This window comes from Melospiza georgiana, chromosome 5 (genome assembly GCF_028018845.1).
Source record: "Melospiza georgiana isolate bMelGeo1 chromosome 5, bMelGeo1.pri, whole genome shotgun sequence".
Classification (NCBI taxonomy): Eukaryota; Metazoa; Chordata; class Aves; order Passeriformes; family Passerellidae; genus Melospiza; species Melospiza georgiana.
Window position 1 is genome coordinate 18,614,353 of NC_080434.1, and position 27,003 is coordinate 18,641,355.

General features: G+C 38.3%; 1 protein-coding gene across 1 annotated transcript in view; it reads right to left on the reverse strand.

The window, feature by feature from the left end:
* The window catches only part of COL25A1 (collagen type XXV alpha 1 chain), a 281,924-nt gene that overhangs the window by 122,696 nt on the left and 132,225 nt on the right, over positions 1–27,003 (reverse strand). The window contains 2 exon segments of the mRNA XM_058024669.1: positions 7,397–7,404; positions 9,489–9,533. Of these exon segments, the coding sequence (XP_057880652.1) occupies positions 7,397–7,404; positions 9,489–9,533 (53 nt within the window).

The following is a 27,003-nucleotide window of genomic DNA, read 5'->3' on the forward strand; positions in this document are numbered from 1 at the left end:
TGCCTGCTCTTTTTTCTGCAGTCAGCATTACACAAATGTAACGAATGAGATGATTTAGTCCATAGTTCATTCAAAATGGAAACTGCCTTGTAAGTGGCTAATAAATGTGGTCTGATGTGTAGCTTCGTCCTGTGACACAGAATTAACAGCAACTGTCATTTTAAGAGGGCTCAAAATTTTCTGTTAGAATCATCTTTTATAATTATCTTCAATCAATGTGAAAATATTGGCATACAAAATAATTAAACTCACAAGTTGCAATATATATTATTTATAGAACCAAAGGTCATAAAACCCCATTACTGTATGAATGTGACTGATGTGATTACAAAGCCACAGTCAGTACTTAGCCATGCAGATCTAGAGATCCTCCCACAATTTCTACGAAGAACTGGAAGCTTATTTTCTGAATAGTATCATGTGTCCTCAGCTACACTATGCTTACAAAACTTAGCACATTTTTACGACCTTCCTCTGGTTCTCATGGCACAGAAATATTATAAAGTTGACCTGCATGGTAGCAAGTTTAACACTGCACTTGTTTAGCCTGAAGCATCTATTTGGGAACAGTGTTGAGGTTTGTTGAAGATACTGTTATTCTGTGTGGTTCCAAACAAAGAAATCCGTAAACCCAGGTATCTTTTAAGATGAACAGCTGACCACTCATGTCTCTTTCCACTCCCAGAGAACAAGCAAGGAGTCTGAGGCAAATGGATCAACTGAACACCTCATGTCTCCTAAGGCAATCCCCTCTGTTGTGACTGAGTACAAGGATAAAGCATATAAACTGAGAAAACACATACTAAAATCACACAAAGTACAAAGAAGCTGTTGAGACTTTGTATGTTTTGAATTTTCTGTTCATTTAAAAGGGAAAAAAAGAGTAAAACAGGAAATAGTTATCAGTGTTTCACTACCAAACCTGAAATTTATTGCAAAACTTCTGCTGCCATATGCCTAAGAGTTACTTTGGGCAAATGCCAGAAATAAAAGGTGGTCTGTGAAGACACCTGTTGAGAAAGAAAAAAAATTGCTGTGAAGTAGAAATTTCTAACCAAGCCAAATGCTCAGGGTAAGGTCAGGAATTGAGATAGCTGCTCCTTGAGCTGAGACATTTATATTTCAAACGATTCTGAAAAGGAGGAGATCTGACCAGCTATCAGAATACAACAACTGTTGCAAAAATGCTTAATATTGCCACAGGCTATGTTTAATCACAGATGAAAAATGCACAATCTTTGCTCATTTCTTCTCTTTTGATTATTCCAATTCATTTGTTTTATAGCAACTGAGTTGCCATTGTATCTGAGGTTGAAAAACTTACAGTTGGATGAGATTAATTTTATAGATATCCAGAGACATTGCTACTTATTACACACTTGCCTAGGAAGCCCCAGTCTCTAACTGGAGACACAAAAGAAAAGAAAATACGAAGCACCATCAAAGACAAAGCAACACAGCAGGGTAAAAAAAGCCTTTTACCAATTTCTCACAAGGGTGGTTTTCAATAGGCCCTACCAGGCCTATTTCTTCTAACTTAAATTCCCTTCACTGTTCTACCTGGAATTCTCTTTGCCTTTTGTGATATAGGAACAGAAAATTAGGTGAGGAAAAATCAGAGACATAACAGCAACCTGAAAGTCCTTACAGATCAGGATAACAGTTTTTCTTATGGTATATTGGTGCAAGTTTTTATGGGTGCAAAAATCAGAAGTGTGATGACAAAGACATTTTGTAATCTAGAAGGAATTATATCAGAGTAAAGAATAATTGAAATTTTCTACCTGCAGTCCTAAGCTTTTCCCCTTTGTTATCTTGAGGCAAGTCTTTTGAGAGCTAGGAAAATTTAAAATTAATTGACAGCTGAAATTTCAAAGATCTACATTTCAGGTTTTATCAAGTGATGGTATTTGACACTTACAGAAGACTAATCTCCAATTTAGACACTTTTTTCCTTCAGGAGAGGAATCTGTCTATATTTCTTGTAGATGAAACAAGGATGTTAGAAGGAATGGGATTTAATCAAGGCACATGGTCACCTGGAGCAGTCATGACACTCCATGCCTCCTGAAAGTTTCATAAATGCACAAAGTGCTCTGCAGACTGACTGTCATGGAGAAATGAAGAAGAAATTTCCACATTTCTCTGTTTATGGAGAAATGCTCTGTGGGTATTTCCATATTCTGAAACTTAATTCTGAAGAAGTGAAGCTTTACCACCACACACATGGCAACTTCCAGGATGGTTTGCTTGGATATTGAGCTTGATCTTGCCCAGCTTGGGAAAAAAATTCTGTTTGCTTCAATTCTTCAATGGAAAACAGTAAAAAATCTACTACCTATTTAACCTAGAAATGTGCAAAACCCACAGTTTATTTGGCGTCCTCACTGCATTCACAAGATGAATTTTTTTTTTTTAGCAGCTTGGTAATTTTCAGGTAGAGGGTTTGGTGTGGGTTTTCTTTAGGGGATGTGGGTGGGTGTGGGTGGGTCTGTGTACTTTCTTCCAAGTTCTAGCACTATTTACAAAGCAACACTGTCATACAAAGTGTCTGCAAAAGGTGCCTATCATCTCATTCTCCAATGTTTGTGCACTCTTTCTCCTCTTTTATTTGAGTAGATGTGATAGGCTATTTCAATTTTAAACATAAGCTGAAATAGTCACAACTCAGAATTTGGTCTCTGTTATACAGAGCTTGTTATGAGGAAAAAAAGGAGTTGTACCAGTGTACACTTCTTTAGTATTACTAGCACCTTTAAAATAACCAGTTAATTTTGGTTTTATAAACTCCTTAATAACTGTGTTACTCATTAGCAGTAAACCCGTTTTTTTATTGATTTTTGATGCTGTATCTTCCTGGGAACTTAGATTTCTGACTGCAATTCCTCTCACTGTTATAATTAAAGTATCTTTAAGAACTAGAATGAACACATTCAAAGAAAATGTAAGCCTTGGAGAAAGCAGCCACTTGCTTTTGTGAGAGCTACACCAGGTTTAGGTTACATGTGGCAGATACACCTCACTATCCTCACAGACTACCCCATAAAATCCAATACTGATTTAAGCAAAAAGGCTTCTACATGAGCTAAATAAGACTCTGGAGAAATAACTTAGAACACTAATAGCCTTCTAATAGACCTCTGCAGGCTGTAAAAGTACTTTTAAAGCACATGGCACTTGCAGTTACATATTTCCCATTCAAAGCAGGAGGGTATGACTGTGACTGAAAAGATTTAAACATTGAGCCACACGACAACTTTCAGAAAGCAAAGCCAAATTTTATACCCAGTCATTTTCAAGCAGGAAGAAGCAGCACTCAGTGAAGTGCTAAGCACTACTGACAGCTCACATCACACATGAGGAGAAATGCATTCAGACTAAGTTTGCCCATAACAACACCATTAGACACAGCAATTTCAATACCATGGCTCTGAAGTACCTTCATTGTTTTCAGATCCCACAACAAATCTCTTCAAGAAAACAACTTCCACTCATCTACACAGATCAATCACTCTAAGACAAACTGGAATGTGAACTTAGAAACCTGATAATGGTTTTAGTACATCCAAGCAGGTTTCTTGATACTGATGATCAGCTCCTCATCAGATGACTTCCAACTACTTGTAATTGTAAAGATGGACACTGGATGATGATCCATTGGTGACACCACCCTGGAATTCCAGAGTCTGTCCAGGTAAAAGCATTGATATAGACTGCATCAAATGAAGTGTTGTCAGCAGGTCAAGGGAGGTGATTTTCCCTCTCTGCTCCACTCTTGCGAGATCCCCATCTGGACTACTGTGTCCACCTCTGGGGCCTACAGTGTCAGAAAACACATGGACCTGCTGGAGCAAGTCCAGGGGACCACAGAGATGATGAAAGGGATGGAGCAGCTCTTCTACGTAGACAGGCTGAGAAAGCTGGGGTTATTCAGAAAAGGTTCCAGAAAGATTTTACTGCAGCCTTTCAATACTGAAAGGGGCCCTGAAAGAAGGTATGGAAAAATATACTTTTTTTTACCAAGGTCTGTAGTGACAGGACAAGGGGTAATGACTTTAAACTAAAAGAAAGTTCATACTGGATATAAGAAAGAATTTTTAAATTATGAGAGTGGTGAAATACTGGAACAGATTGTTCAGAGAAGCTGTGGATGACTCATCTGCACAAGTTTTCTCAATCTTAGTTTTCTCTAAGTGTTCAAGGCCATACTGGATGGATTTGAGCCATCTGGTCTAGTGGAAGATGTCCCTGCCCATGGCAGAATGATTGGAAGTAAATGATCCAATAATTTCCTTTCTCACCCAAACCATTTTGAGAGTCTGTGATTCTACAAAATTCTCCTCTAATTAATTGCAGGTATTCAAGGCATACAATTTATAATTTACCAGTGGAAACATTTTTAAAACACACTGAAAAATTACGTATATTTTGTCTGAAAAACATAGGCAAATCAATCTGGGAGGGCCCTTTAAGCTACACTATTAAAGTGCTATAAATAAGATCATTACTATACTTCAACAGTCACTATGCTGTGCACATATATTATCACATTTAGTCACTTGGTTTCTAATACCCATGAGACAGCAGGCATATACTTCTTTCAATGAATGGGACACTGCAGACAGTTTGCCTGACTACTCAAAAGAAATGTATTATTAATACATTTTAGAGAGATGCATTATTTCATATATATTTTTTTTTTCAGGGAATAAATCCTAAAGGTATGAATGAAACTGACAGAAAAATGAATTGTATCCATTATCAAAAAATTACTCTGTGATAGTCACTGCAGCCAATTTCTAGGACCTCTGTCATAACACTTTACCTTGCCCAAAATGCATTGAACAATGCAGTCAAGTGAAACAGGAGAGAATTAAAAGAAAGGACTCAGAGGTTCCATACAACAACACTACTGTTTTCTAATACAGAAAATTGAGATGCAGTATCTTAGCATGTTTTTTAATTAATTATGACTGTTGTAGGCAAGAATGAAGAAACTCAACACAAAATATGTACAACATCAAACAAACAGTGCATCTCATTTATGCATTGTAAATAGTCTGGTTCTTTTTGGAAACTTGTCACAGGCTCTTTATTTTGCTTTGTTTTTAAGGGGAAATCCTGCATTTTTCATACATGTGAGAAACAAACAAAAAAAAAAAATAAGGGTCCTTTTGACATTAATAAAGAGAAACCAAAATATATCAACAGGATTTCAGAGTAACCATAAATTGCTATCATAAATATATGAGGAGTTACCGGATAGCCATTTCGCCCTGGTGGACCCTGGTTGAATGAGATGAAATGGTATGACACATTAACAACACAGTCATGACACATGACATAACAAACATGCAGAGTACATTACCAGGAAATTATAATTTGTGTATTGCTTGACTTTTTTGCATGAGATGGTATTTCAAACCAAGAAATATGAGCTGGGTACTACACAGTGAAGAAATGAGGCTTTGGCAATGGAAATTATGTGTTTCAACTTAAATAAACCGTTTGATTAAAAAGCTACTGGCTACTTCTGATGCCCAGTGAAATTCTGTTTTTTTATGAAGAGAATTATCCATGTAAACTGATGGGCAATATGTGGTTAATTAAAAAAAAAAAAAAAAGGTTTAGTCCTTAGGCAATAACATATTAGATTCCACTAGAACATAGATGCCAAAGAAGAAATCTGAGATTGCTGTAAAAGATCATAAAAATATTCAAAATCTCCAGCCTCTGACTGCTATTACATGTGCCATTCAGTGGTCATGTACCAGGAAAATAAACAGAGCAACTGTGGCAGCCTTTGAAAGTACACCATACACCTAATTCTCCAGTTTAATGTGGGATATGCAAATATTTGATATTTTAAATGAAAACTACTACCACAGTCTCCCAGGTGAAAACAATACTTAAGTCCACAACAGTTGCCCCTAGCCAATGTCTATGCAAATAGAAATCAAGTAGGAAGGGAAACTACACTTTTTTATGCCTTGTAACAACCTAAACCATTGCTGCCTGTCAGCAAGATGAAGTTTGGTAGGTTTCAAGTATGAAACTTGTAATTTGAAGTCACTACTTCTTAAAATTATTCAGTTTTGGAACCTATTTCAGGTTTGCGCTATTATTGCCAAGATTACAACTTATTTGGGGGGGATTGTTTGCTTGTTTGGGTTCTTTTAATGTACCTATACTGAAACAGTGGGGAGTTAGAGACATTCTTAATGAGGCATACAGTGAACTCTTGCCACATTGCCTTGGTATAGGAAAATAGCTTGTATCATTATTTATGTTTGCTCTTTGTGTTTCACAGGAGGACTGCAAAAGAAATTGGGGAAAACAGTGTTTCTTTCAAATAAACAGCACCTTTATGCATTAAGCCTGGCTTTTCATTGATGGCTTGTTAAATGAATTTGTCACTATGAATTGCTGAGCACATGGTCAAAGTCTTAAAAGGGAAGTAATATCATGACTCAATATATGCAGTTAACAGTAAAATCTTTAGGTCACAGCAGCAATTCAGCACATTAATTAAATATTCTTAAACATGCATGTATCCTGGAATAGACAGATGATAGGCACTTGAAAATATTGTAGAAATATTGCATCTATTAAAGAAAAAAACATAGAAGCCTTCTAACTGTAAAAGAAATACTATTTTAACAGTCACACTCCTACACCCTATGATGCACATGGATGGCATGACAGATACAAAGGTTTGAGGCATGTGTGTTTAGTCCTGTCCTTCAAGTCAGACTTTTTATTTACTCTGGCAATACATAAAAAAAGCAAACAAAAGACATACAAAAAACCCAAGCAAAAACAAAACAACCTCAAATCCTCAGAAAAGAGAAAAGCCTTTCTCACAGGAAGAATTAGCACAAGATTCAATCGACTTACTAAATGAAATAGCACTATTTAATAATAATTTTACACAAGCACTTATTTGCTTCAGTAGCAATTACAGTGAAATGAGCTGGACAGCCTCCATGCCTCTAAAGAACAGGGAGCTTGTACACCACAACTTTGTGATAAATGCAGAGGAAGTTTCTACCCAGCAAAACCCAGGTCTGGCCTTAAGATAGGATACTCACACAATGTCATACTTCAGTAAAATATCTGTTATGAAGGCACAGGCAAAATGAGTATAACATACTTACATGGAGTTGTGAATCCAAATGGCAATCTGGAGTGCTGAACATAAAGCTTTATTGGTTTAGAGACTCTTTTCTTAACGAACTCTCTGATTAAATTATTCATCTCCAAGAAACTGTGCGTGTATAAATATCAAAATTCCCTCTTGAGTATACATGATCGTTTTATCACGCTGATAACTTAACAGGATCTAACAGATTTCTGCCTGATTCTGGAAGAACCAACAATGTATCACTGTACTTACAGGAGGTCCTGTGGGGTGGGGGAGAGGGGAAAAAGGGTAAAAAAAGAGAAAAAAGAACACGTAAGGTTATGAAGTTACTGAAGAAAGACACACACAGTCAAGCACAAGGCCTTGGGATTGTCAGTGAGCAGCACTGGTAATACAGGATCTAACATTCTCCCACTTAAGTAATCTTGTGCTTTGGTAGCGCTCTGAAACTCATAAATACTACTGCCTAAATGCATGCACTTACCTTAACAAATCTTCAATTACAGTCATGCAAGCTTATGAAAGTTGCTTCTCCATTTATTTCCATGCAATTTCATGCCAGTCCAAAAATACCAGCCATGGATACAATTAATTTTGTCAGGCTCCACATAAAGCACATGTAACCACACCACCAGTTTCAGTAAACCGCACAGTGAGCACTGGATCAGAGCTTGGCTGTGGAATTGCACAGAGTACCCTTGGCATTTAACCTGGGCATCTTGTCAAGAATACATGTACCAGCATCTTCCAGACTTCCAGCTCTGCCTGTGAGGGGAGGTTTCAGTGGCCACCTGACTGCTGAACTTTATTTTCATCACCTTCCTCTCTCAAGGCACACATATAAAATGCTCCCCATTAAAATGTCACACTTCGTGAAGTGATATTTGCACATTTTTTCCAATTATTTAGACCTCAGAAGACTTTTGTGTAGCAGTTCTTGGAAACATTATCAAAGGGCCACAAATCAAATCTACTATTTCAGTCTTATTAAGGTGAGCAGCTGCAGCTCCCAAATCAATGGCATTTCATTAAGCTTTTATGCCTCTCTCTAATTTCTGAATAAAGTGAAGTGCAAACGGAGTATAAAACAGCAGCAGCTGTACTTTGAGATTGCTTTTAATACTGACAGGCTTTTGGTTTTAACAATGCAACCTTTATTGTTCAGCAACTAAGGTAATTTCTTTATTCTGGCAAACATTCTTAAACAGCATTTTAAGGTGCAGGTCTGTTTTCAAATGAGAGATCCGTTTCCTTTATTAATAGTTTACCATGTGTTTATTTGAGATTTAAAATGAATCAATGAGAATCCCACAAAGTAATTTCCAGGATCATTTGTAATTCAATCTTGAACCACAGAATTTCCCTCTGTATCATAGCCTCTTTCTCTGAAGTAGGTACCAAGACAGCACTGAATGGAAATACAAAAGTGATTTGTATCAACTTTTGGCAGGGTTTGGTTTTAATTTTGTGATTCAGGAAGATATGCAAATAGTTTTTAAGAGCCAGATAAATTACAATTTACATAGATAAGAAAGGCTACAGAAGATTTACAGACATCAAGCTGATTGGAAGACTTTCCTAGCTGGCAGATTAGACAAGACAACCAAGGAGAATAGAAATGCTCATTTTCTACTGCATTGCCTCCAGAAAGTTCACCTTGATGAAAAACTCAATCCCACAAGGTAATTGATTCAATTCCTCTGAATGTCAACAGCAAGAGGTGCTCAGCATCTCATAACTTTGCCTCAAATGAAATTTCAGGCAACACACCAGCAGCAGGTTTCTATCAAGAGCAACCTCCCTGGTACAGGGTAACGAACCAACAAATGTTTTTTCTTATTTCTGTTAGAACTTAACTGCTCATTTCTATAAAACAACTTCTCTCATACAGAGTAGTCTACTTATCACATTATGTCCCTGATTATCAACATTCTCGACACAAGGAATTTTATTTCCTTTGTTATTTCCTTATAAAATTGTTCTCCTCCAGCCAAAGGGGCCTGATGTAACACTGACACAATATTCCAACTACTGACTTATGTGGAGTTATTCTAACTGGTGTATGTGTGAGGACACCCCTGAAGAGTTTGACTCTTACAGACCTGTTACCAAAGGCACTGTGTTGAGCATTATGAAGTGTGCCTGCAAATTAAGGGTGCCCAAGACCAAAGAAATATCTTGAAGGCCACCAGATACATGCCAAGGGTCACAATATTTTACCAGAGAAGTTTCAGATTTCTTTTTCAGAGCACACATGCAGTACAACTAAAAATCAAGGCATGCTGGGTACACATCCTCACAAAAACACCAAATGACAACAGATCTTATGAAATTAAAAACTTACCAGTCTCTCCTCTTCTTCCCCGCTTACCTCTTTTCCCTGGAGGACCTAAAAAGAAGATGGTGGATAGTAACTTTTTCCCTTGAAATTACATGTAGAATATAATTTGTTTGGATGTAAAGGCATTAGACTGATCTACTACATGATGTTCAGAGACTTTGGCTGAGCAGGGGTAAAAGATAATCCAAACAAAATTTAGGAAGTTTGGAATAAATTGGCATCTATGGTACCCACTACAGGCTCCCTGAAAAAAGGCTGGGAGAAACTTTAAAGGTCATCCAGTTCATCCCTCTTTTTCAAGGAAAAAGTTAACCACATCTAAATTTTTATTGCAACTTCCACAGGCTTTTTTTATCCCCCAATATTTCACTGTTCTGATGAATGAAACATTTTTCTTTATGGCCAACTCGCTGCACTGAAGCCCATCTATTCTTGTGCTTTCCACCATGAACCCTATAGAAGAAATTGTTCCTTTTCTTCTCTCAAAAATGTCTTTGTATTCCTCAGAATTGCTGCACCCTTCCTTCAGTCATCCTAAACCAAATATATTGTGGGACATTAAGTTTTATTAAATTATTCCTGTATTAAGCCAAAAGATTAGTATTTATTTGTAAGAGTAAATCCTCTAGAATTTGCTTTCAGCCTCTATCTGAAAACATGCAATAGATGAAGAAATCATCACCTGGCTTGCCATCCCCCAAATATTTTAAACAATGTATGTGTTGCCAGACCCAGTGTACAGTGCTTTGCCTCCAGTTTATATTTGCTTATTTATCAGACAACACAATGGCTTAGTCACTGCACGCTTTTTGCTGAGAAGTCTTTACTTCTTATTGTCCTTTCTCCACAAATACATAATATAACCTGCTTCTGCTGTCACCTCTGAAATAAAAAAATTAAAAATAAAATAAATTAAAAAAAGGAAAAATCCTTTTTGTCCCTCATTTCTGCCTTCAATATCTTTTTCCAAAAACTGCAGATCTCAGATGTCAGACTGCAGACACTTTCCCCCCTCTAGTTGGTAACCTTGACATACTGTTCCTGAAAGTGCCAGGGAAGCACACTTGCACTTCTCCATGTACAGCCTGGAGGAAAAGCAGCAGCTGTGGTGGTGACACAAGTCCTGAGACTTGGCTGCTCTGAACAGAGAGCCACAGGTGGGACTCTCAGAGCTGCACAAGAGAGGCGAGAGCATGGGTGGAATTTCCAGAAGCAGCGAGGCGTGCAGGAGCACAAGTACCTCTGCTGCGGCTGGATCTCACCGTTTGTAATGGATATGAGATGCACAGGTGGCTTTGTGCAAATGGCCTGCTACTTTAAACTTTACTAAACATCTGAAGCATCATGCCATAGCTTTTAAATAGCTCTGAATTATATATTTGCAGCAATCTGGCTTAGAAGACTAAGATGCTGAAAAGATGCATTAGTGAAACAATTTCAAGACACATATGAAACAGCCTTAGTTCTCCAGGTGAATAAAATACTATTGCTTTCTTTAAAGAGGAAAAGGGGAGAAGAGAAGAAAAGAGAAAGGAGAAGGGAGGAACAGCAGGAGGAAAAAGGAGGAGAGAGAAAGTAGAAAAGTAGCTCTAGTCTTGAATGTAGAGAGGTTCACTCCTATCAGAGCATTATAAATTTGACTAAAATCCTTCTTGCCTGTTCCAATAATTGCAGTAGTGGCATCATGCAACAGAAGTTTAAGACAATATCATACAAGGCAAGAATAGCATGGGATATTCAAAATCAGTCGCATGAATATTTTGGCTTCATGAAAAATAGTAAAACTGTCATTTAAGTATGGAAGAATCTTGCAACTTCTTCCTGCAAGGGAGATCTAAAGAAACTTCTTACACAGGGAATAGAATGTTACAGACACTGTAAGTTTCTATATTGCACTTCCTTTTTTCTGCCCCCACAACACCAAAACTTCTCAGAGTCCCCCTGCATGCACACAGCCCTGCAGAAGCCCTCTGTAGAGATTTCCAGGGCTATATCCAAGGTCACAACACAGATGTAGAGCAACTGAGACTCAACACAAACGTGGATGTGCAGGAGAAACTTAGAATGTTCTTCTCCAGGTAATGACATGTCATTGTGCATATAGCAATAATATTCTCCTAAACAGGATGGTGGTATTTCTTTTTATTAAAATTCAACTGTGCTATAGGTGTACACACACACACGAAAAAATCTACTACCAGGTTTGCTTTTGAGAAAGGAACAGAACTTGGAAACAAAAAATTTTGGCTACACACCAGCAAAACACATTAAAGTCACTAAGAGAAAATCCTGAAGGTCACTTCAGCTTATGAATTTTAGGAAGGAACGAAATCTGTCCAGGAAACCAGACTTTCATAGAGCACTCTGTTGCTAGTTTAGCTGTATACAGGGACAGCAAAAAACCAGCTCCAGTTCAGCTCTTTCCTTTGTCATCAAACGCTGATCCCTTCTAAGATATTCTAAGATTATTAGATTTAAATGTGTGAATCATCAGAAAAATTACTGTTATTATTGTTTCCAAAGCAACTACACTGCTGAGGTTAGGAGACTTACTCTGGACTCAGACCAATATTAATGAAACCATACTACTGCCCTTGACCATCAGACCAGCAGTAGTTCTGGGCCACTGAGTGACAGGTATCTCTCTTCCCATTAAAACTTTTTTGATCTGTGCACTATTCAAGTCTGTCAAGATGGTGAAATTTGCAAAACTTTAATTTACTGGGAGACAAGAGATGGATATTGAAACTTTTTTTGATTTTGATGATCATTTGAGAAAATAATTGCTGTATATTTATCTATTTACTTACTTTTTACTAATACAAACAAATTAATTTTAAACTGTTTACCACAGATGGTTTCAATTCACAGAAAACTAACTCTGAAATTTATGGTCATCGCTAGATGACCTACTGCTTCAGAAAGTACACAAGCTTTCATGTTTTCCTGAACAGGCTGTTTTCTCTAAATCTCAACTGCTAACACATCATCTGTAGCTGCAAGAGTTCCAAGCTATCAAAACCGTGGGCATTTTTCTATAAATACAAATTTTCCATCTGTCTATAATTTTATAACTTTGTACTAATTGGAGGATTTGATGGAGACTCATCACAGCAGAAGGAGAAGTGAATAAAGCTGTATTATGGACAATGTCAGCTTACATCAAGTCCACAGATTTTTACAGCTTGCACAAAACACTCAACATGACACAACTACTCTGAACTTTCCTGCCTGGGGTAAAAAAAAGTCTCTTCAAGAGTATCAGAAATGTCTAAGCTGAACTGAATTTATTCCAGATTATTTTAAGGGTATTTTGTTTTAAAATATATTTTCATATTAAAATATAAACATTAGTAAGAAAAATTGTAATCTGAATCTCAGCGGAGTGAGTTGGGTTAATAAAAACTAATGATACTGAGCAATAAGCAAAAGTTTGTTTATAGTAGCCAACTTTGGCTAAACACTGTTTTTCCAGGATCACTACATTTACTTACCTGTAGGGAGTTAGAATAAAAGGCCACCTGGTTTTCATTTTCAACCTAATTTAGTTGAATTATATCTGAAATTATAGTATTCTATCTGAAAAAAATATCTGAAATTATTTTATTCTTCCAAAATCATTTATGAAACTAATTCTTACCAACAGAAAATTTAGAAATCATTTTTTCCCATTAAATTAAAAAAAAATAATGCCACTTCTATTCCATATTTATGATGAAAATTTTGGAATTGCAATAAACTAAAAGCTTCTTTTCAAAGTCAATTATTTGTCTAAATTTAAGTCAATTAAAAAGTCAATTATTTGTCTAAATTTATCTTCTGAAGCCAAACACTTTTTGAGTCAGATACTCAAAAAGTAGCTTTTACCTACCATAAGACTCTGTCAAAAAACCAAAAAACCACCACAAATAAAAAAAACCCTCCCACACTGCACAAAATGGACAAAACCACTCGTACTCTTTAAATTTATTGGTGTATCTATAGGAAAAAAATTCTACATTTCAGAAACAGCAGACAGAAAAAAAAAAATAAAACAACTGAAAACCCACCACATTTGGTGGGTGAAACATAGAGTTCCTCTATCAGCACCTGCCAGGAACATCAAGTGCTTGGTCATTTGGTCACCAGCTGATCTAGAATGTCAAGTTTATCCTAATTTTGGAAAGAATTACAGCGGCATTAACAAATCAAAAGAAATATCTTTGGTTATTACAACCTCCAGAAGCTTAGTTAAGCTCTTACTTGCATTGTCACTGCAAGTAAGAGCTACCCCAAACCAGCCTAAGAACAACACAAGAGCTTAGAACCCTGTTCCCTCTTTTACTGATGCCCAGCACATCACTCATACGTGGTTTCACACATACACATAGCTACTGTTAAAGGTAACAAGTATTCCACGTGCACATGAGAAGAAGACTGTTTTCCTAGCTATTTCAAAGGACATCCCATTTCACATAAAGGTCACAGCAACACAGGATTTTTTCCTGTCAAGTCAGAAAAATGAATTAACACAACTCCATTATCAGAATAAATCCTGAGCGACTGTGCTGAAGGTAGTAGAATTACTTCAGTATCATCAGTCATGCAACTGTCAGCCTTGCAGAAATCATCTGGATTAAAATATCCAGCAATCAGCTGAACTATACCAACCAAACCATCCTTTCTGATTCAACTCTGACACTGGTAAAGTAACTGCTATTGGTTGCATTTCAAGCTCCATCACTCCAAGTTGTAAATGGATCCAACTCTTTCCTTTCCACTTCCAAAGTACAACCCAGCTGTCATCATTTTATCCCACTTCACGTTTCTGCCTGTCAAAGTGACTCAGGAAGGAGCAGGGCATTGAAGGGAGCCAGCCCCTCACTGCTCACAGGGAGAGGAGAGCCTCCCCAGCAAACTGGCACCTCTGCCTCAGAGCTGTGGGAGGAGCAGCTCTGCAGTAGGAAGTGGAGCAGAGCAGCAGCTGCTGAGCCTGACACCTGCTCCTGTGAGATACACGTGCCACGAGCAGCGCGTGGCTCCAGATAAGGCTGAGTGCCCCATCCTGCCAGCCTGCACCTGCCAGGATGGTCACCACCTCCAGCAAACATCTCAGTGGGCTGAGCACACACCCAGTGGATGTCTGTCTGGGCAGCCTGAGATTCAACAGACACACCTGTGGTCCCTTCTCACACCATTGCCATCAATGGGAAGATTTCTATCTCCAAGGCTGAGCATTTTCATATAAACTCTGCATGGATCTATTCCAGGCTACTTCATCAGCCTTTTCTGCTCTCCCCTCTTTTCTCAGCTTTTTAAACTCATGTAAAACTTGGACTCCTCTTTCCTCACACTCTGCATAACCACTCCACCTGACCTGTCAGTCTTCTTTGTACCTCAGTCTTTCCATGACAGCATGCCTGAACTTCCTACCTCATAAAATTACCTACCCCATTTGGAGTCCTGGCTGGATAAACAACATCCATTGTTTCACAGACAGTACATCATCTGTTTGGCTCATGGTGAAGTATCACTGCATTGCATGCCTTGGATACCTGTCAGAAACTATTATGCAACTTGGCAGAGGAAATGTCAAAACTGAGTCTGTCTGATCCCCAGAGCAAAGCAATCTGACTGCCCTAAGTCAGATTAGTACCATTTCTGTACATGCTAAATACCACCTGATTAGAGACATCTAGCATAACATAATTTCACCAGTACCAGATGCCACTGAGGAAGAATCCATTATCATCACCTGCAAAATAGCCAGACCTGCCCGCCCACACACACACACACATATATATTTTCACAGAATCATAGAAAGGTTGGGCTTGAAAGGAACCTTAAAGATCATCTGGTTCCAACACCATGGGCAGGAATGCCACCCACTAAATCAGGTGCTCAGAGCCCCATTTAACCTGGTCCTGAACACTGTAAGAGAAGTAGCATCTGCAGCTTCTCTGAGTAATCTGTTCCACCCAGTCTTCTCTTCTCCAGGCTGGACAATCTCACTTTTCTCAGCCGGTCCTCTCAGGAGAGGATTTCCAGCCCTCTGGCCATCTTGGTGGCCTCTTCTGGACTCACCCCAAGAGATCCATATCCTTATGCTGAGGAGCTCCGTGCTGGCCACAGCATACTCTGCTGGCCTTGCTTCTCATGATGCAGCCCAGGATGCAGTTGGCTTTCTGGGCTGTGAGTGCACACTGTTAGCTCATATCCAGCTTGTCATCCACCAGAATCCCCAAGCCCTTCTTCACAGGACTGCTCTCAATGAGTTCTTCTCCTGGTCTCGACTCACGTCTCAGATTGCCCTGACCCAGGTACAGCATTCTGCCCTTGGACTTGTTGAACCTCATGTGGCTCTCATGGTCCCACTTCTACAGCTTGTCCATGTCCTCCTGGATGCATCCTGTCCTTCTGCTGTGTCAGCAGCACTGCTCAGTTGGTGTCATCTACAAACCTGCTGAGGGTGCTCTCCATCTTGCTGTCTGAGCCACTGACAGAGATATTAAAGAGGACGAGTTCCAAGAGGGAGCTGTGAGGGACACCACTTGTCACCAGGGGTTTTCCATCTCACCTGTAAATCCAAAGATTCTTTCCTTCTATAACAGCTACAGTCAATGGTTCACAGTAATCCTGGGTTTTGAGCACTCCCTAAACACCACACAACTTCCACTTCTCTCTCCCTCCAGCTGCACTCCTCACAGCTACAGTTTTCTGGCATGAACGTATTACACCTGTTTGGTTCCTTTCAGATTCAGGCTCTGGAGTCTCTGAAGTCACAACTTCCCTGCCAACCCCTTAGATAATTCTTTGGGTTGAAGCTGCCTGAGAACTTTGTGAATGCTTCTGGTGCTGCTCCCTGGCGCTAGATGCTTGAGTTCTTAATGGATATTTCCCTTTAGATGCTCTGCTGGCTACCAGTTCCCATCCCAACCTGAAGCCCAAGTTCATTAAACACTATATAAAATATCAGGAGCATGTACCTTCTCTTAAAGCCATATTATAAGGTGGGTTATCTGCTTTCTACAGATACCACACATGACCTTATAAGAAGAGTGAGAGCAAGTTGTTCTCTCTACAAATCCTCCCCTCACAATTTTTTCTCTGCATTTTTATAGTATGGTGATTTTCATGTTCTGTAGGGACAGCAAAAGTGGAGCCACTGGTTTCCCTAACAGAGCTACAGCATATTTTGCATTTAACTGCATCCCTATGTACGACAACATTTGGCCATGTCCTTGGCCACATCTGTAGATTTAGAAGTGCCTTCACTAACCTAATCAGACATACATCAAAACTTTCCGAATTACAGAAGTCTCACAGAGTGTTACAGTCACAAAATTCAATCATATTGATATTTTCTCTCTTTCTTTTTTGTTCAATATTAGAAGGAGTGGGGTAATAAACACCGCTGCTTTCGTGAGCTAATTTTAGGAAGAATTAACAATGCAGAAAGAATAGGATCTTGAACTTTGCTTTTTTTACAGATTACTGCATCACCACAGAGCTGTGGCAGAACACAAGTAACTAATGATAATTAAAATACTGTCAGAGGTGAAGATTCACATTCATAAGGCAACCAATGAAATTATGTATGTCAGATCCCAGCATTGGTATCCAGATATAATTATGATCTATTTTGTCTAAGTAGTCTGAAATAGATCCCAGTAGCCTGAGCTGGAACAGTTTGATGGTTCTTACAGACTAAATTTTATTGGTAAGGCTGTTAAACTATTTTAATGAACATGTAACACTCCAAGCACACATGGTCATCTTGCAAACACAGAAATAGCTGCTATCACCTGGCTGACAAATATTGCTGTGTGACAGCTGAACCGTGTAGGGATAGCTATTCTATACTACCAAGGCATGACAGTATTATCATTTCAACTGGCCATTCCATTGTATTATTATCATACCATATCAATAGCTGGCCCTATGATGCAAAAAGCATATGTCATATCGAGAAAAAACTATTAAAGCTTCATTTAACTTTTTCAGATAATAACGTGGATGAAATAAGAAACAAGGTGTCAGAATTAAATTACTCTTCAGCCTCAGGAGAATTTGAATTAACTTTAGAAAGAAATTTAGATGCTTTTTGAGGACACACAGCCAGCCAGATAGTAAAGTAACTACACAGTACAATCACGGTCACATAAAAGCAAAAGCCCCAGAATTAGAAGTCCTTAAAAGCTAATCCTCCATCCACCTTTAAGGAAGTCATGTTATATCTCAGTGTCAAAGGTCTGCCATCAGGAAAATAACTAGAACAAATATAGAAAAAATAGAACAAAACAACGACACAAAGCATATCATCCTTCTCAAATGCAGTGCTTTGGAAGCAACAGGGCTCAAGTAGAGAGTCAAATTGTAATCCCCAAGAACAAGTCATTCTTTCCCTACTATTTACAGAGTAACACCAGCTGCAGGTAAGAACAGAGAATGACTGCAGCATTCCAGGTCGTGTAGCTGTGAAATGAGGACTTCTCCATGGCAGTCAGTACCTCCCTCAACCCCCGTGAATGGCAGCTACCTTTCCATGCAGTAGCAGGGAGCAGCCATCCATTCTGGCTGTGGCTTCAATGCTACCTGTGTGTCTCAGTGAGTTTTCATCTAAGCCTTTCACGGCCTTGCAAGTGCATGGGAGACTTTGGTCATTCCCTTCTCTGAAGGTACACTTCCAACTGAGGAAACCCATGGCCTCAAAGCTTCCTCAACCAAATAAATGTGTACATCTCTTCTCTCCTCATGAAAAAAAAAAACACCTCCCCCACATCACAGCAGTACGGTCACAGGCTTAGATATATGGATCACACAAGACCTGAAATCCCCACCATGGCAGACTTAAAAAGGCTTTTGCTATTTCCTCACAAGTCTTACACAAATTTATTCCTGCTGTGGTAACTTCCCAGCACATTCCTCATGTCCTTTTCCCTTCACATTTCTTCCATCTGATTTTGTTTGCTTGTTTTGCTCTTTTTTTTGCATTCTTTGTCCTTGCTGGCCACGTGGTTCTCAGCTGCCAGGCCCAGTACAGCAGCAAGCTAGGTGCAACAGCTGGACAAAAGTGTTGCTCAAGCACCCACACCAGGATTAGAAACACTCTTGGTACTCTTGGTAGATGAAACACAGGCTGCTAGTTTTGGTTTGGAACAGTTGGGATAGCTCACCTCCGTGCAAACATGGGATATGTTAAGCATATGAAAAGAATGATTTTTCCAAGGCTTCTAACTTTGTGGAAGTTGGGTTGCCATTTTTTACCGACTCATGACAACAGCAGAAGGTCACAAAGACCTGGTATCAGCAAGGTTAAATCCCAGTCTTTCACTCCAAATTACAGCCTTGTGAGACTTAATTGACAAAGAAGAGGTAAAGCTAGAATATGTTTCCTTTAGCTTTCATTCTTAAACATCTGGTCCTGCTTGCAAAGAAAAAACAACAGACTGGAGTTGCTTTGTGGCAAAAAGGTAAGCCACTGAAAACCCAGTCTCACAATGACAGGGAAGAGGCAATGCTAGCAACATGTCAGGTCCTCACAACCCTGATCACAATTGCTGATGTTATTTTCACTGGCAGTAGTGAAAATATAATTATCTAAGGATCACAATTCAGATTACTCTGAATGCTTATCATAGAACAGGAGTTTTCAACAAGTACAGATTTTGATTAATAAAAGTGCTTTGAAGCAACTAAGGCCTCTTTCAGTTTTAGTGCATTTGTAAAACTCGGGATATTTTTATAAGGTATCCAACTTTTCTACGTATTCTGATTTTTCTTCTCAGCTCAAGAGCACACCTAAAATCCAAAGTATTACCATGAACAAGTAAAATTCCCATCACATAATTTGCCATATCAGTTTCATATTATTCTAAAAAGTTTCTCTTACAAAGTCACTGAGTAACCGTTCCAGGTTTTTAAAGATGAAGAACAACAACATCAACACTGTATTCAGTTAAAACTGTACAACACAAATGAAACCAATTTTTAGCACCCTGGACTATCTCCACTTACAATGTGGAGTCCAGGTGTCTCCTCTTACTGCAGATTTGATCCGCATGCTTAACTTTTAAGCCATGATTGACAAGAGTTTGTGATTATGATGACAGATTAAAGTGTTCATTGAATTCAGAGGGTTTTAATTTCAGTTGTGACAGTAGTGTACTGGGAGACAATGAAACACAATATCACAGGATTAAAGGCAGCACATAACTAGTCAGGCACTGGTACTGCAATCATCTTGGTCTCACACACATGCTGATCACCCATTTAAACATAAAACCCTACCCTGAGCACTGCATATTCCTTTCAAAGTCTTACTCACGTGCCTCCTCTCATTTCTAACATAATAAATATATCATCTGACGAGGAGCTTAGTGACAGCTGCACAAGTTAGTTCTAATTACAAAAAATAATAAGTGGTTTTAAAAAGTTCAATAAGTCTCTATTGCATAACAGCAGCAAAGCAGCACAATATTGCTTACATGCAAAAGTAAAGACATAAATAAAAATTGTGCTAGGATTGCCTTACTCCTAAACTACAAATGTCATTTTCTCCAGTATAATCTAAAAAAAAAATTCCCTTTCTTGATGCACCATTCACCTATAGAAGGGGAAAACAACAAACTGCAGACAAATGGTTCCAAATATTTTGCCTGAATTAACACAGGAGCTACACAATTGAAAAAGATGAAAAATTATAAAGAGGAAGCAATATATTTACTTTGGTCTACATCTTACAGCTGCCTGTGAACTTTAACAGTGATACAGGCTTTGGTTTCCAAGGAGATTATTCAACCTGACAGACACCAGTAAAATATTTTTATTATCCTGGGCTACATCCTGCTCCTTAGTCTTGATTATTTCCAATAGCAAACTTACCCACAAAAAAACCTTCAAAGAAAGAGCAATATCCCATGCTTTAAACACTCTCATGAGACAACATTCATGAAATATAGCAGCTTGTCTTTCATCCACTGGACATTACTTCAGGTTGAGATGTGAGTGCAGTGCATAATGACAATAAAAGAAGACTCCAGCAGATGCCAAAACAACCAGAACCTGGATTATTCTTGCTGTGCAGGTCTCTTTCATAATTTAAGAGGATAACGAAGGGAAGTTGTACTACGTCAGGCTCAGAGTAAAGATTAAAGAATTAATGCATAAAAGTCTTTCACACCACTGCAGTGACTTATTTCATTAAGTTTTTTTGATGGCTTTTAAGTTTCAAAAATTTTCTGATGCAAATGTAAATCTTAGTACACATCCCACATATGGAGAACTTGCAGAAAGGAGCACAAGAGAATGGATGCTCTCAGCTGCTTTTCTGTGACCAGCTGTATCTACGGTAGCTTGGAAACCATCCAATGCTGTAACTTTGTCAGCCAACTGTAACCCCATGTTGAACTTAAAAGAACTTAATCCACTCTATTATTGCCTTTTCACAGGTGGAACCTGTGCCCTTTTCTTTTACCAAGATCCTCCCCATGACATAATAAGAAACACCAAAAATCAAATGACTGTCCATATTAATTTATATAGTTCATCCTTTACCCATACAAAGAAAATGAACCAGCAGCATAAATAAGTAAAAAATTCCATCTCAAGCAAAGCAAATGGACTTGAGACTGCCAGACAAACAAATATACACTCAGAGTCAAGCACACACACAGAAGAGCTTTCTACTTTATAGGCAATTCCAGAGGGCCTTATCAGCTTTGACTGAGGCAAATCTTCCCCTGAAGCTGTGGGGCTTTTACTTGGACAAGTGCTGAATTTGAAAGAAGTATCTTGAGATTTGGCAGAGTTTCAAGCAAAAAGCATGTCATGGATGTTCTTCATAATATATTGCAAAACTAACTGTCCTCTAACATATAATAGTTTACATATGCTGCTCTGTAAATAAGATAATAAATAACACACCAGTTACATATAACTCACTATTTATGCAGGAAGATTAGGTACAAAATTTACTCACAGCATTTTCAGAAAGTAAAAGAAAGACATTAACAATTTTTACATACCTACTACTAGCATGGAAAAACAGTTGGGACTGAAGTCAATAAAGTTAATCAAATTATAGACAGCAGCATACTTTTATAAATTGTATCCATGCATGAGTGAGGATGAGTATAAGCCAGCTGCAAAGGAAACATCTCTCACTGCAAAACACAGCAATCTGCTCTTGGTCTTCTATCTACAAAACACAACTGCAGCTTTCCACCAGCAGCTAGTTGCAGTAACATTGGGAGTGAAATGACAATAACGCATAACAAGCTAGGAAACAATGAGATCATGGCTTTTTACCTACAAGTCACGCTGCAACAAGTCTGACATGTGCAAAACTATTGAAAATCTGGCTCTCAGCATCACAACTGAACCTTCAGGGAGATGACCACAATGGAAGGCTGTTCCTTGTACAGATGTTTGAGCAAGAGTTACAGTCTTAACCTGCCCAGATGTGACATATACAATGTGTCACAAAAGGAATAAACTACTTTTTACAAACATCATTCTTAGTGAAACTGGACAGCATGACTTAACACAGTCTTAAAAGAAGGGGATGTTGAAAAGCACTAGGCTCTGCATTACATCTAAAATGCTGTCCAGAGTTAATAAATTTATATGGTGCTGTACCTAAATGTCCTGAGAGTAGAACTTACAAGTTAAACATTAGCACTTTGCTATGACTAAGCGTTGCATTTTACTAGAGGCAGGGAAATGCTATATTCATCATATAATGGGAAGTTGTATTCATAACCCCTCTCAAGGTTAAGCAGTAATCAAAGAATCTTCTTTTCAAAGTTTAAACTTTAGGACTGAGTCGGGAAGTGAGTCATCCTCATACCCCCTTACAGTCACAGCTATGTCCTAGCAAAGGCCACAGACCTGCTAAAAGTGTCCAGTCTTCCTCTTGGGAAAACATCTGAGCAGAGCTCTCAGGCAGGGGAAAAAAAAAGGCTACAGCTTTACTTAGATCCCAAAATCGGTGACATGAACTCATATGTTCCTGAACAAAACACTAACTTGGCAATGACGTTTGGAACATGTTATAGTTTGCATATAAACCTACTTGGCAAGGCAGACAGCAATTGGAATAATTTCTCTTGGATAAAGAGACAGACTAACTTCTCGATGCCACTCACAAGCAAGCATGCTAGGGGGTCTGGCAATATTTCTCAGACGTTACTACAAGGTCATGACCATCTGCTGAATATCAAAGCCCAAACATGAGTGCCAAATGAAGACTAAAATATCTACCCTAGTTAAAGTGATAGTGAATGCAATCAGCAAAAGCCTACCCATCTGAAAAGGCACTGGAAAGTTTGCTATTGGCCACCAGTTTACTGTGGCCTTTGAAATACAGGCACAAAGCAGACAGTGCCACAGCGCACAAGCACACACATGGCAAAGGAAGCAAGGCTCTGCAGAGCCAGGGGAGGCAGCCCCTTCCTGTGCTCCACACAACAAAATCCCCCACAAATTTCACCATTAGCAAATATCAGTCTCTAGTCCAAACAAGCTTAATTGAATTAGATGACAGACAGATTCAGAAACTTGAGAAATCTTGAGAGATTCAGTCTTGAGAAATCTTAAAGGCAACGAATGTATGACCAATTTTTAAAATTAGGGGAGCTTGTTAGATAAAGGCATACCTTTAACTAGTCATCTATCCTTTTGAAAGATTATATTAATTGTATTAGCTCCTGTGGAAAAGAACATCCACTCAGCTACTGGTGTGATGTCAGACAAGTAAAACTGCTTTTGGATGAGGAGAGATGAGAAGACAGAAGTCTGAATCAGGGTCACTTAGAAGCTCGATCAGAGTTCAATAGGGGTGGCCTATTATTCTGAAGCCCTTGAAACTCTTGCTGAATTCCCCACAAAGAGTACTTTGACACCCAGATACTGAGTCTGGGTGTTTAATAGGCTGTTACCTATTAAAATCAAACATTTGATCAGGAAAGGTAGGAGGGAGAGAAGCTTTATGCCTTTTGGGATCCTATTATCACAATAGCCAATGAAACAGATTGTTTCTTCACTTATGGAACAATCAGTAAATGCAACTAGCACCCTATGATCAAACCCTGATTCTGATTATTCAGGCTTTCAATAAGATGTTTTACTTTCTTCTAAGGTACAACAAGGTGCAAGCAAACTTTCGTCTAAAAATAAAACTCAACAAAAACAAAAACATGTGTTTAGCATTCAGGTTATTACAATTTCCTTTATAAAGCACTTGAGATCTAGAGAGCAAAATGCTTAAGTAAAACCCAGTTGCTGTTGGCACCATTACTAGCAGTGCCACTGGTACACTGTCCATTTTAAATCAGACTGATTTCATGTTATGAAGCACAGAAGCACAGGAAGGTAATTTTCACCATTCAATAGATGAAAAAAAAAGGTAAGGGAAAAATAGATACCTTTGATCTAAAAAAAAAACCCACTGAGACAACAAATTCATAAGTAGCTGCCTCATTTATCAGACTGCCATGCCTAGCAAAAACTTATTTCCTCTGAAGCATTTTGCTATAGATGTTAAGGCTATTAAGTCATTATTTCTTCTTCATAATCAGGAAGTGTGCATTCCAAATTTTTTATGCTAAAGTATGCAATCTATGTAAATACTTGAGGAAAACAAGGTTATTAATTCTGCTTGAAGAAACAGATTGAATATGGAAAACAGTGTCTTAGCACCAGTAAAATTGCAGGTATGTGGAGCTTGTGTAAATCTTCATGTATTTATATCCTCTGGCTAATACAGATTTTTTTGGAACAGGATCAGCAGGGGATTAATGAAATTACCTTCCAAAGTCTTCTAAATTGCATAAACAACTCAAAGAGTTTGTTCAATGCTGTTGTGCAGTACTCCCACACAGTGAATTTATCATACAGAAAATCAAGATGCACTGAATTAGCACTGGTACCCAAGTAATTTGCTCAGCATGCAATGCAAAATCTTGATCACTATGTTTTTAAGACATCATAGAGAGCTAAAAACTTCAGCCATGACTACAAAAGTATCATTCCTCCACTAAGAAGTTTTGCACCATGCAGACAAAACAGGGGAGAAAATGGCATACAGGAGGGCAAAGTGCCCTTTCATTACAGAAAAGGTGCAAGGATGTTTCTGTTCCACCCTCTGCCTGAAATCCAAAGAGTCATCACAGCCTCCTGCAACCAGCACCTACTCATAGTAAGGATCAGTCTTGTTTTTCTGGACTACCTCATTTTTGCTTGCTATTCAGTCTAGAACCATCTTCCAGATACTTCTTTGCTTTCCATGAGACCTAAGGGCATCTGGGCAGTCTTCACAGCACACTTGCACAATGAAAATGCTAGCCAGTCGACCAAAGTTATTTCAATATTTTTTTCTTGAGATAAAGACTGAGATTGGCAAGACATCCCATAGCAGTGAAGTGCATAGGCATCACATCTTTTTTTAGATAATTAATTTTTCAAACCCAAGATGCTGTCACATAAGTAAATTACCAAAAAAAGTCAGATTGAAGGTTGCAATCCTTCTTAACCCATGTTCACATTTTGTACAGCGTCACAAGCAACTGTCAATTTGTCTTCCCAATTGCCAAACCATATGTTGAAAACTTCCTTCAGTTAATACCTGACAGAAGAATGGCAATTTTTGATTAAAGGATACAATATGTAGTGTTCGAAATTAGTAGCTCCTAGTTGAGATTTTTTAATTAAAGTAATGAAAATCTGACAAGCACACAACTGTTACTTTGTTATCTTCACATCAGCACAGCAACAAAGCATTCTGAGGACTACACCAAAAATTCTTACAAGAGTTCCAATTTACCTTCTCAGACAAGACAAAAACTCAGTTTCACAGCCTAAAGAAACAGACTGAAAATGGTATCTAAATTAGAATCCTGCTGCATATGTGAATATTAGGAAACTTTTCAGTACCCCTAACATCTTTGCAGTAATTTTTTATTTTCCTTCTATCAGGAGTCACTCATTTTGGCTCTTAGGATCATGCCATCAACATAGGAACTGGAAAAATATAGAAGCTAAAAGCTCAAATTAGAACATGCATCACTCAGATTTACAATTCCTATGTTTTGCATGTGGAGAGAGGAGATTTACTACCAGTTCTTAGATCAGCCACCTACTGCAAAATTGTAGTCAAGAACATTAAAAGTATCTAACCTACCTTCTGTTTTCCAATGTGGATTGTCCCTACTTCCCCCAATATCCAAACTGCTACATTAGGGAAGAGTTAAGTGGTTCGTATTCACAAATCATAATGAGCTGAATCTGGAAGGTTTATTGAATAGGATTATTATGTATAGAATAATATTACATTACACTGTTTATTACTGTTTCTGTCAGTGCAAGGTCAACACCTATTAATTATCTAGAATGCTCATACTATTAATACACTACTCAACATTTCAAGCCTGAAAATATTTAACCTCCTCACCATATTGTGGGCATTTCTGAAATTAAAATGTACAGTTTCTACCTTACTACAGCAGTCTTTAGGATGTGTTTCAATTCAAACTTTACAACAACAGGATTAAGAAATATGTACTGGTATTTAATGAATCAAAACACAACCCTCAAAGTTAACAAAAACCAGCCAATCAAACAAACAAAAAAACCCAACCAGTATATGCAGGCTTTCTTTTATAAACATTAAAATCTTTTTAAATATAAATTGTTCAGATATTTCAATGTCAAGATCCACTTCTCAAAATTCACTAGTGCTAATAAGAGGGATCATTTACCAAGCACTGCAAGAACTTTAAAAGGCCACATCTACACATCACCTGCTCCAGAGTAATAGTTTGTATCAGCCCAGATAGCTATGCATGCTTTCACATCAGTGACTTAACATTATCACTACAGGAGGCATAACTATTTTCTCATTAGCCAGCTCTCTTCTTCAGGAGCTCATGCCAACTCCACAACAGCCACGTGCAAACGTGCAGACTGGGATTTTACTCCTGTCTAAAGCAATGAACTCTAAAGACATCTGCAGCTGGGCACAATGCCCACACTGGTACAATTACAATGCTATGTCAGCTTCTCATTGTTTAAGGTGATGGATTTCATATCTGGGCACATTATCTTGCCAGAGTTAATGGTATTTTTTTCTTGGAAGCAAGCTGGAATGGCACAGGACTGTGCCAATTTCAAAGCACTGTAATGTGTTTCTACAGCCTTTTCATAGGTCACATTATAAAGCAATTTCTATTGTGCACCCTGCCAGCACTTTATCCTGAACAGGTGCTAAACAAACTTACAGACTATTACGGTGCAATATATTTGAGAAAATCAAGATATGAGCAGCCAACCCTCTCCTAACAAAACAGCAACAGGAGCATGCAAGTAGAATGGCACATTACATTTAACAGGCCCTCAGCAGGATTCCACTTCATTTATTAGATCAAAGATCACATATTATGTCCACTAGGGCAAAAGACCTTCAAAATTTGAAACAGTAGATGAAAGTCATTCACAGCAATAGCTCCTGGCTGTATTCACAACTAGAAAGAAGTCTTTTGGC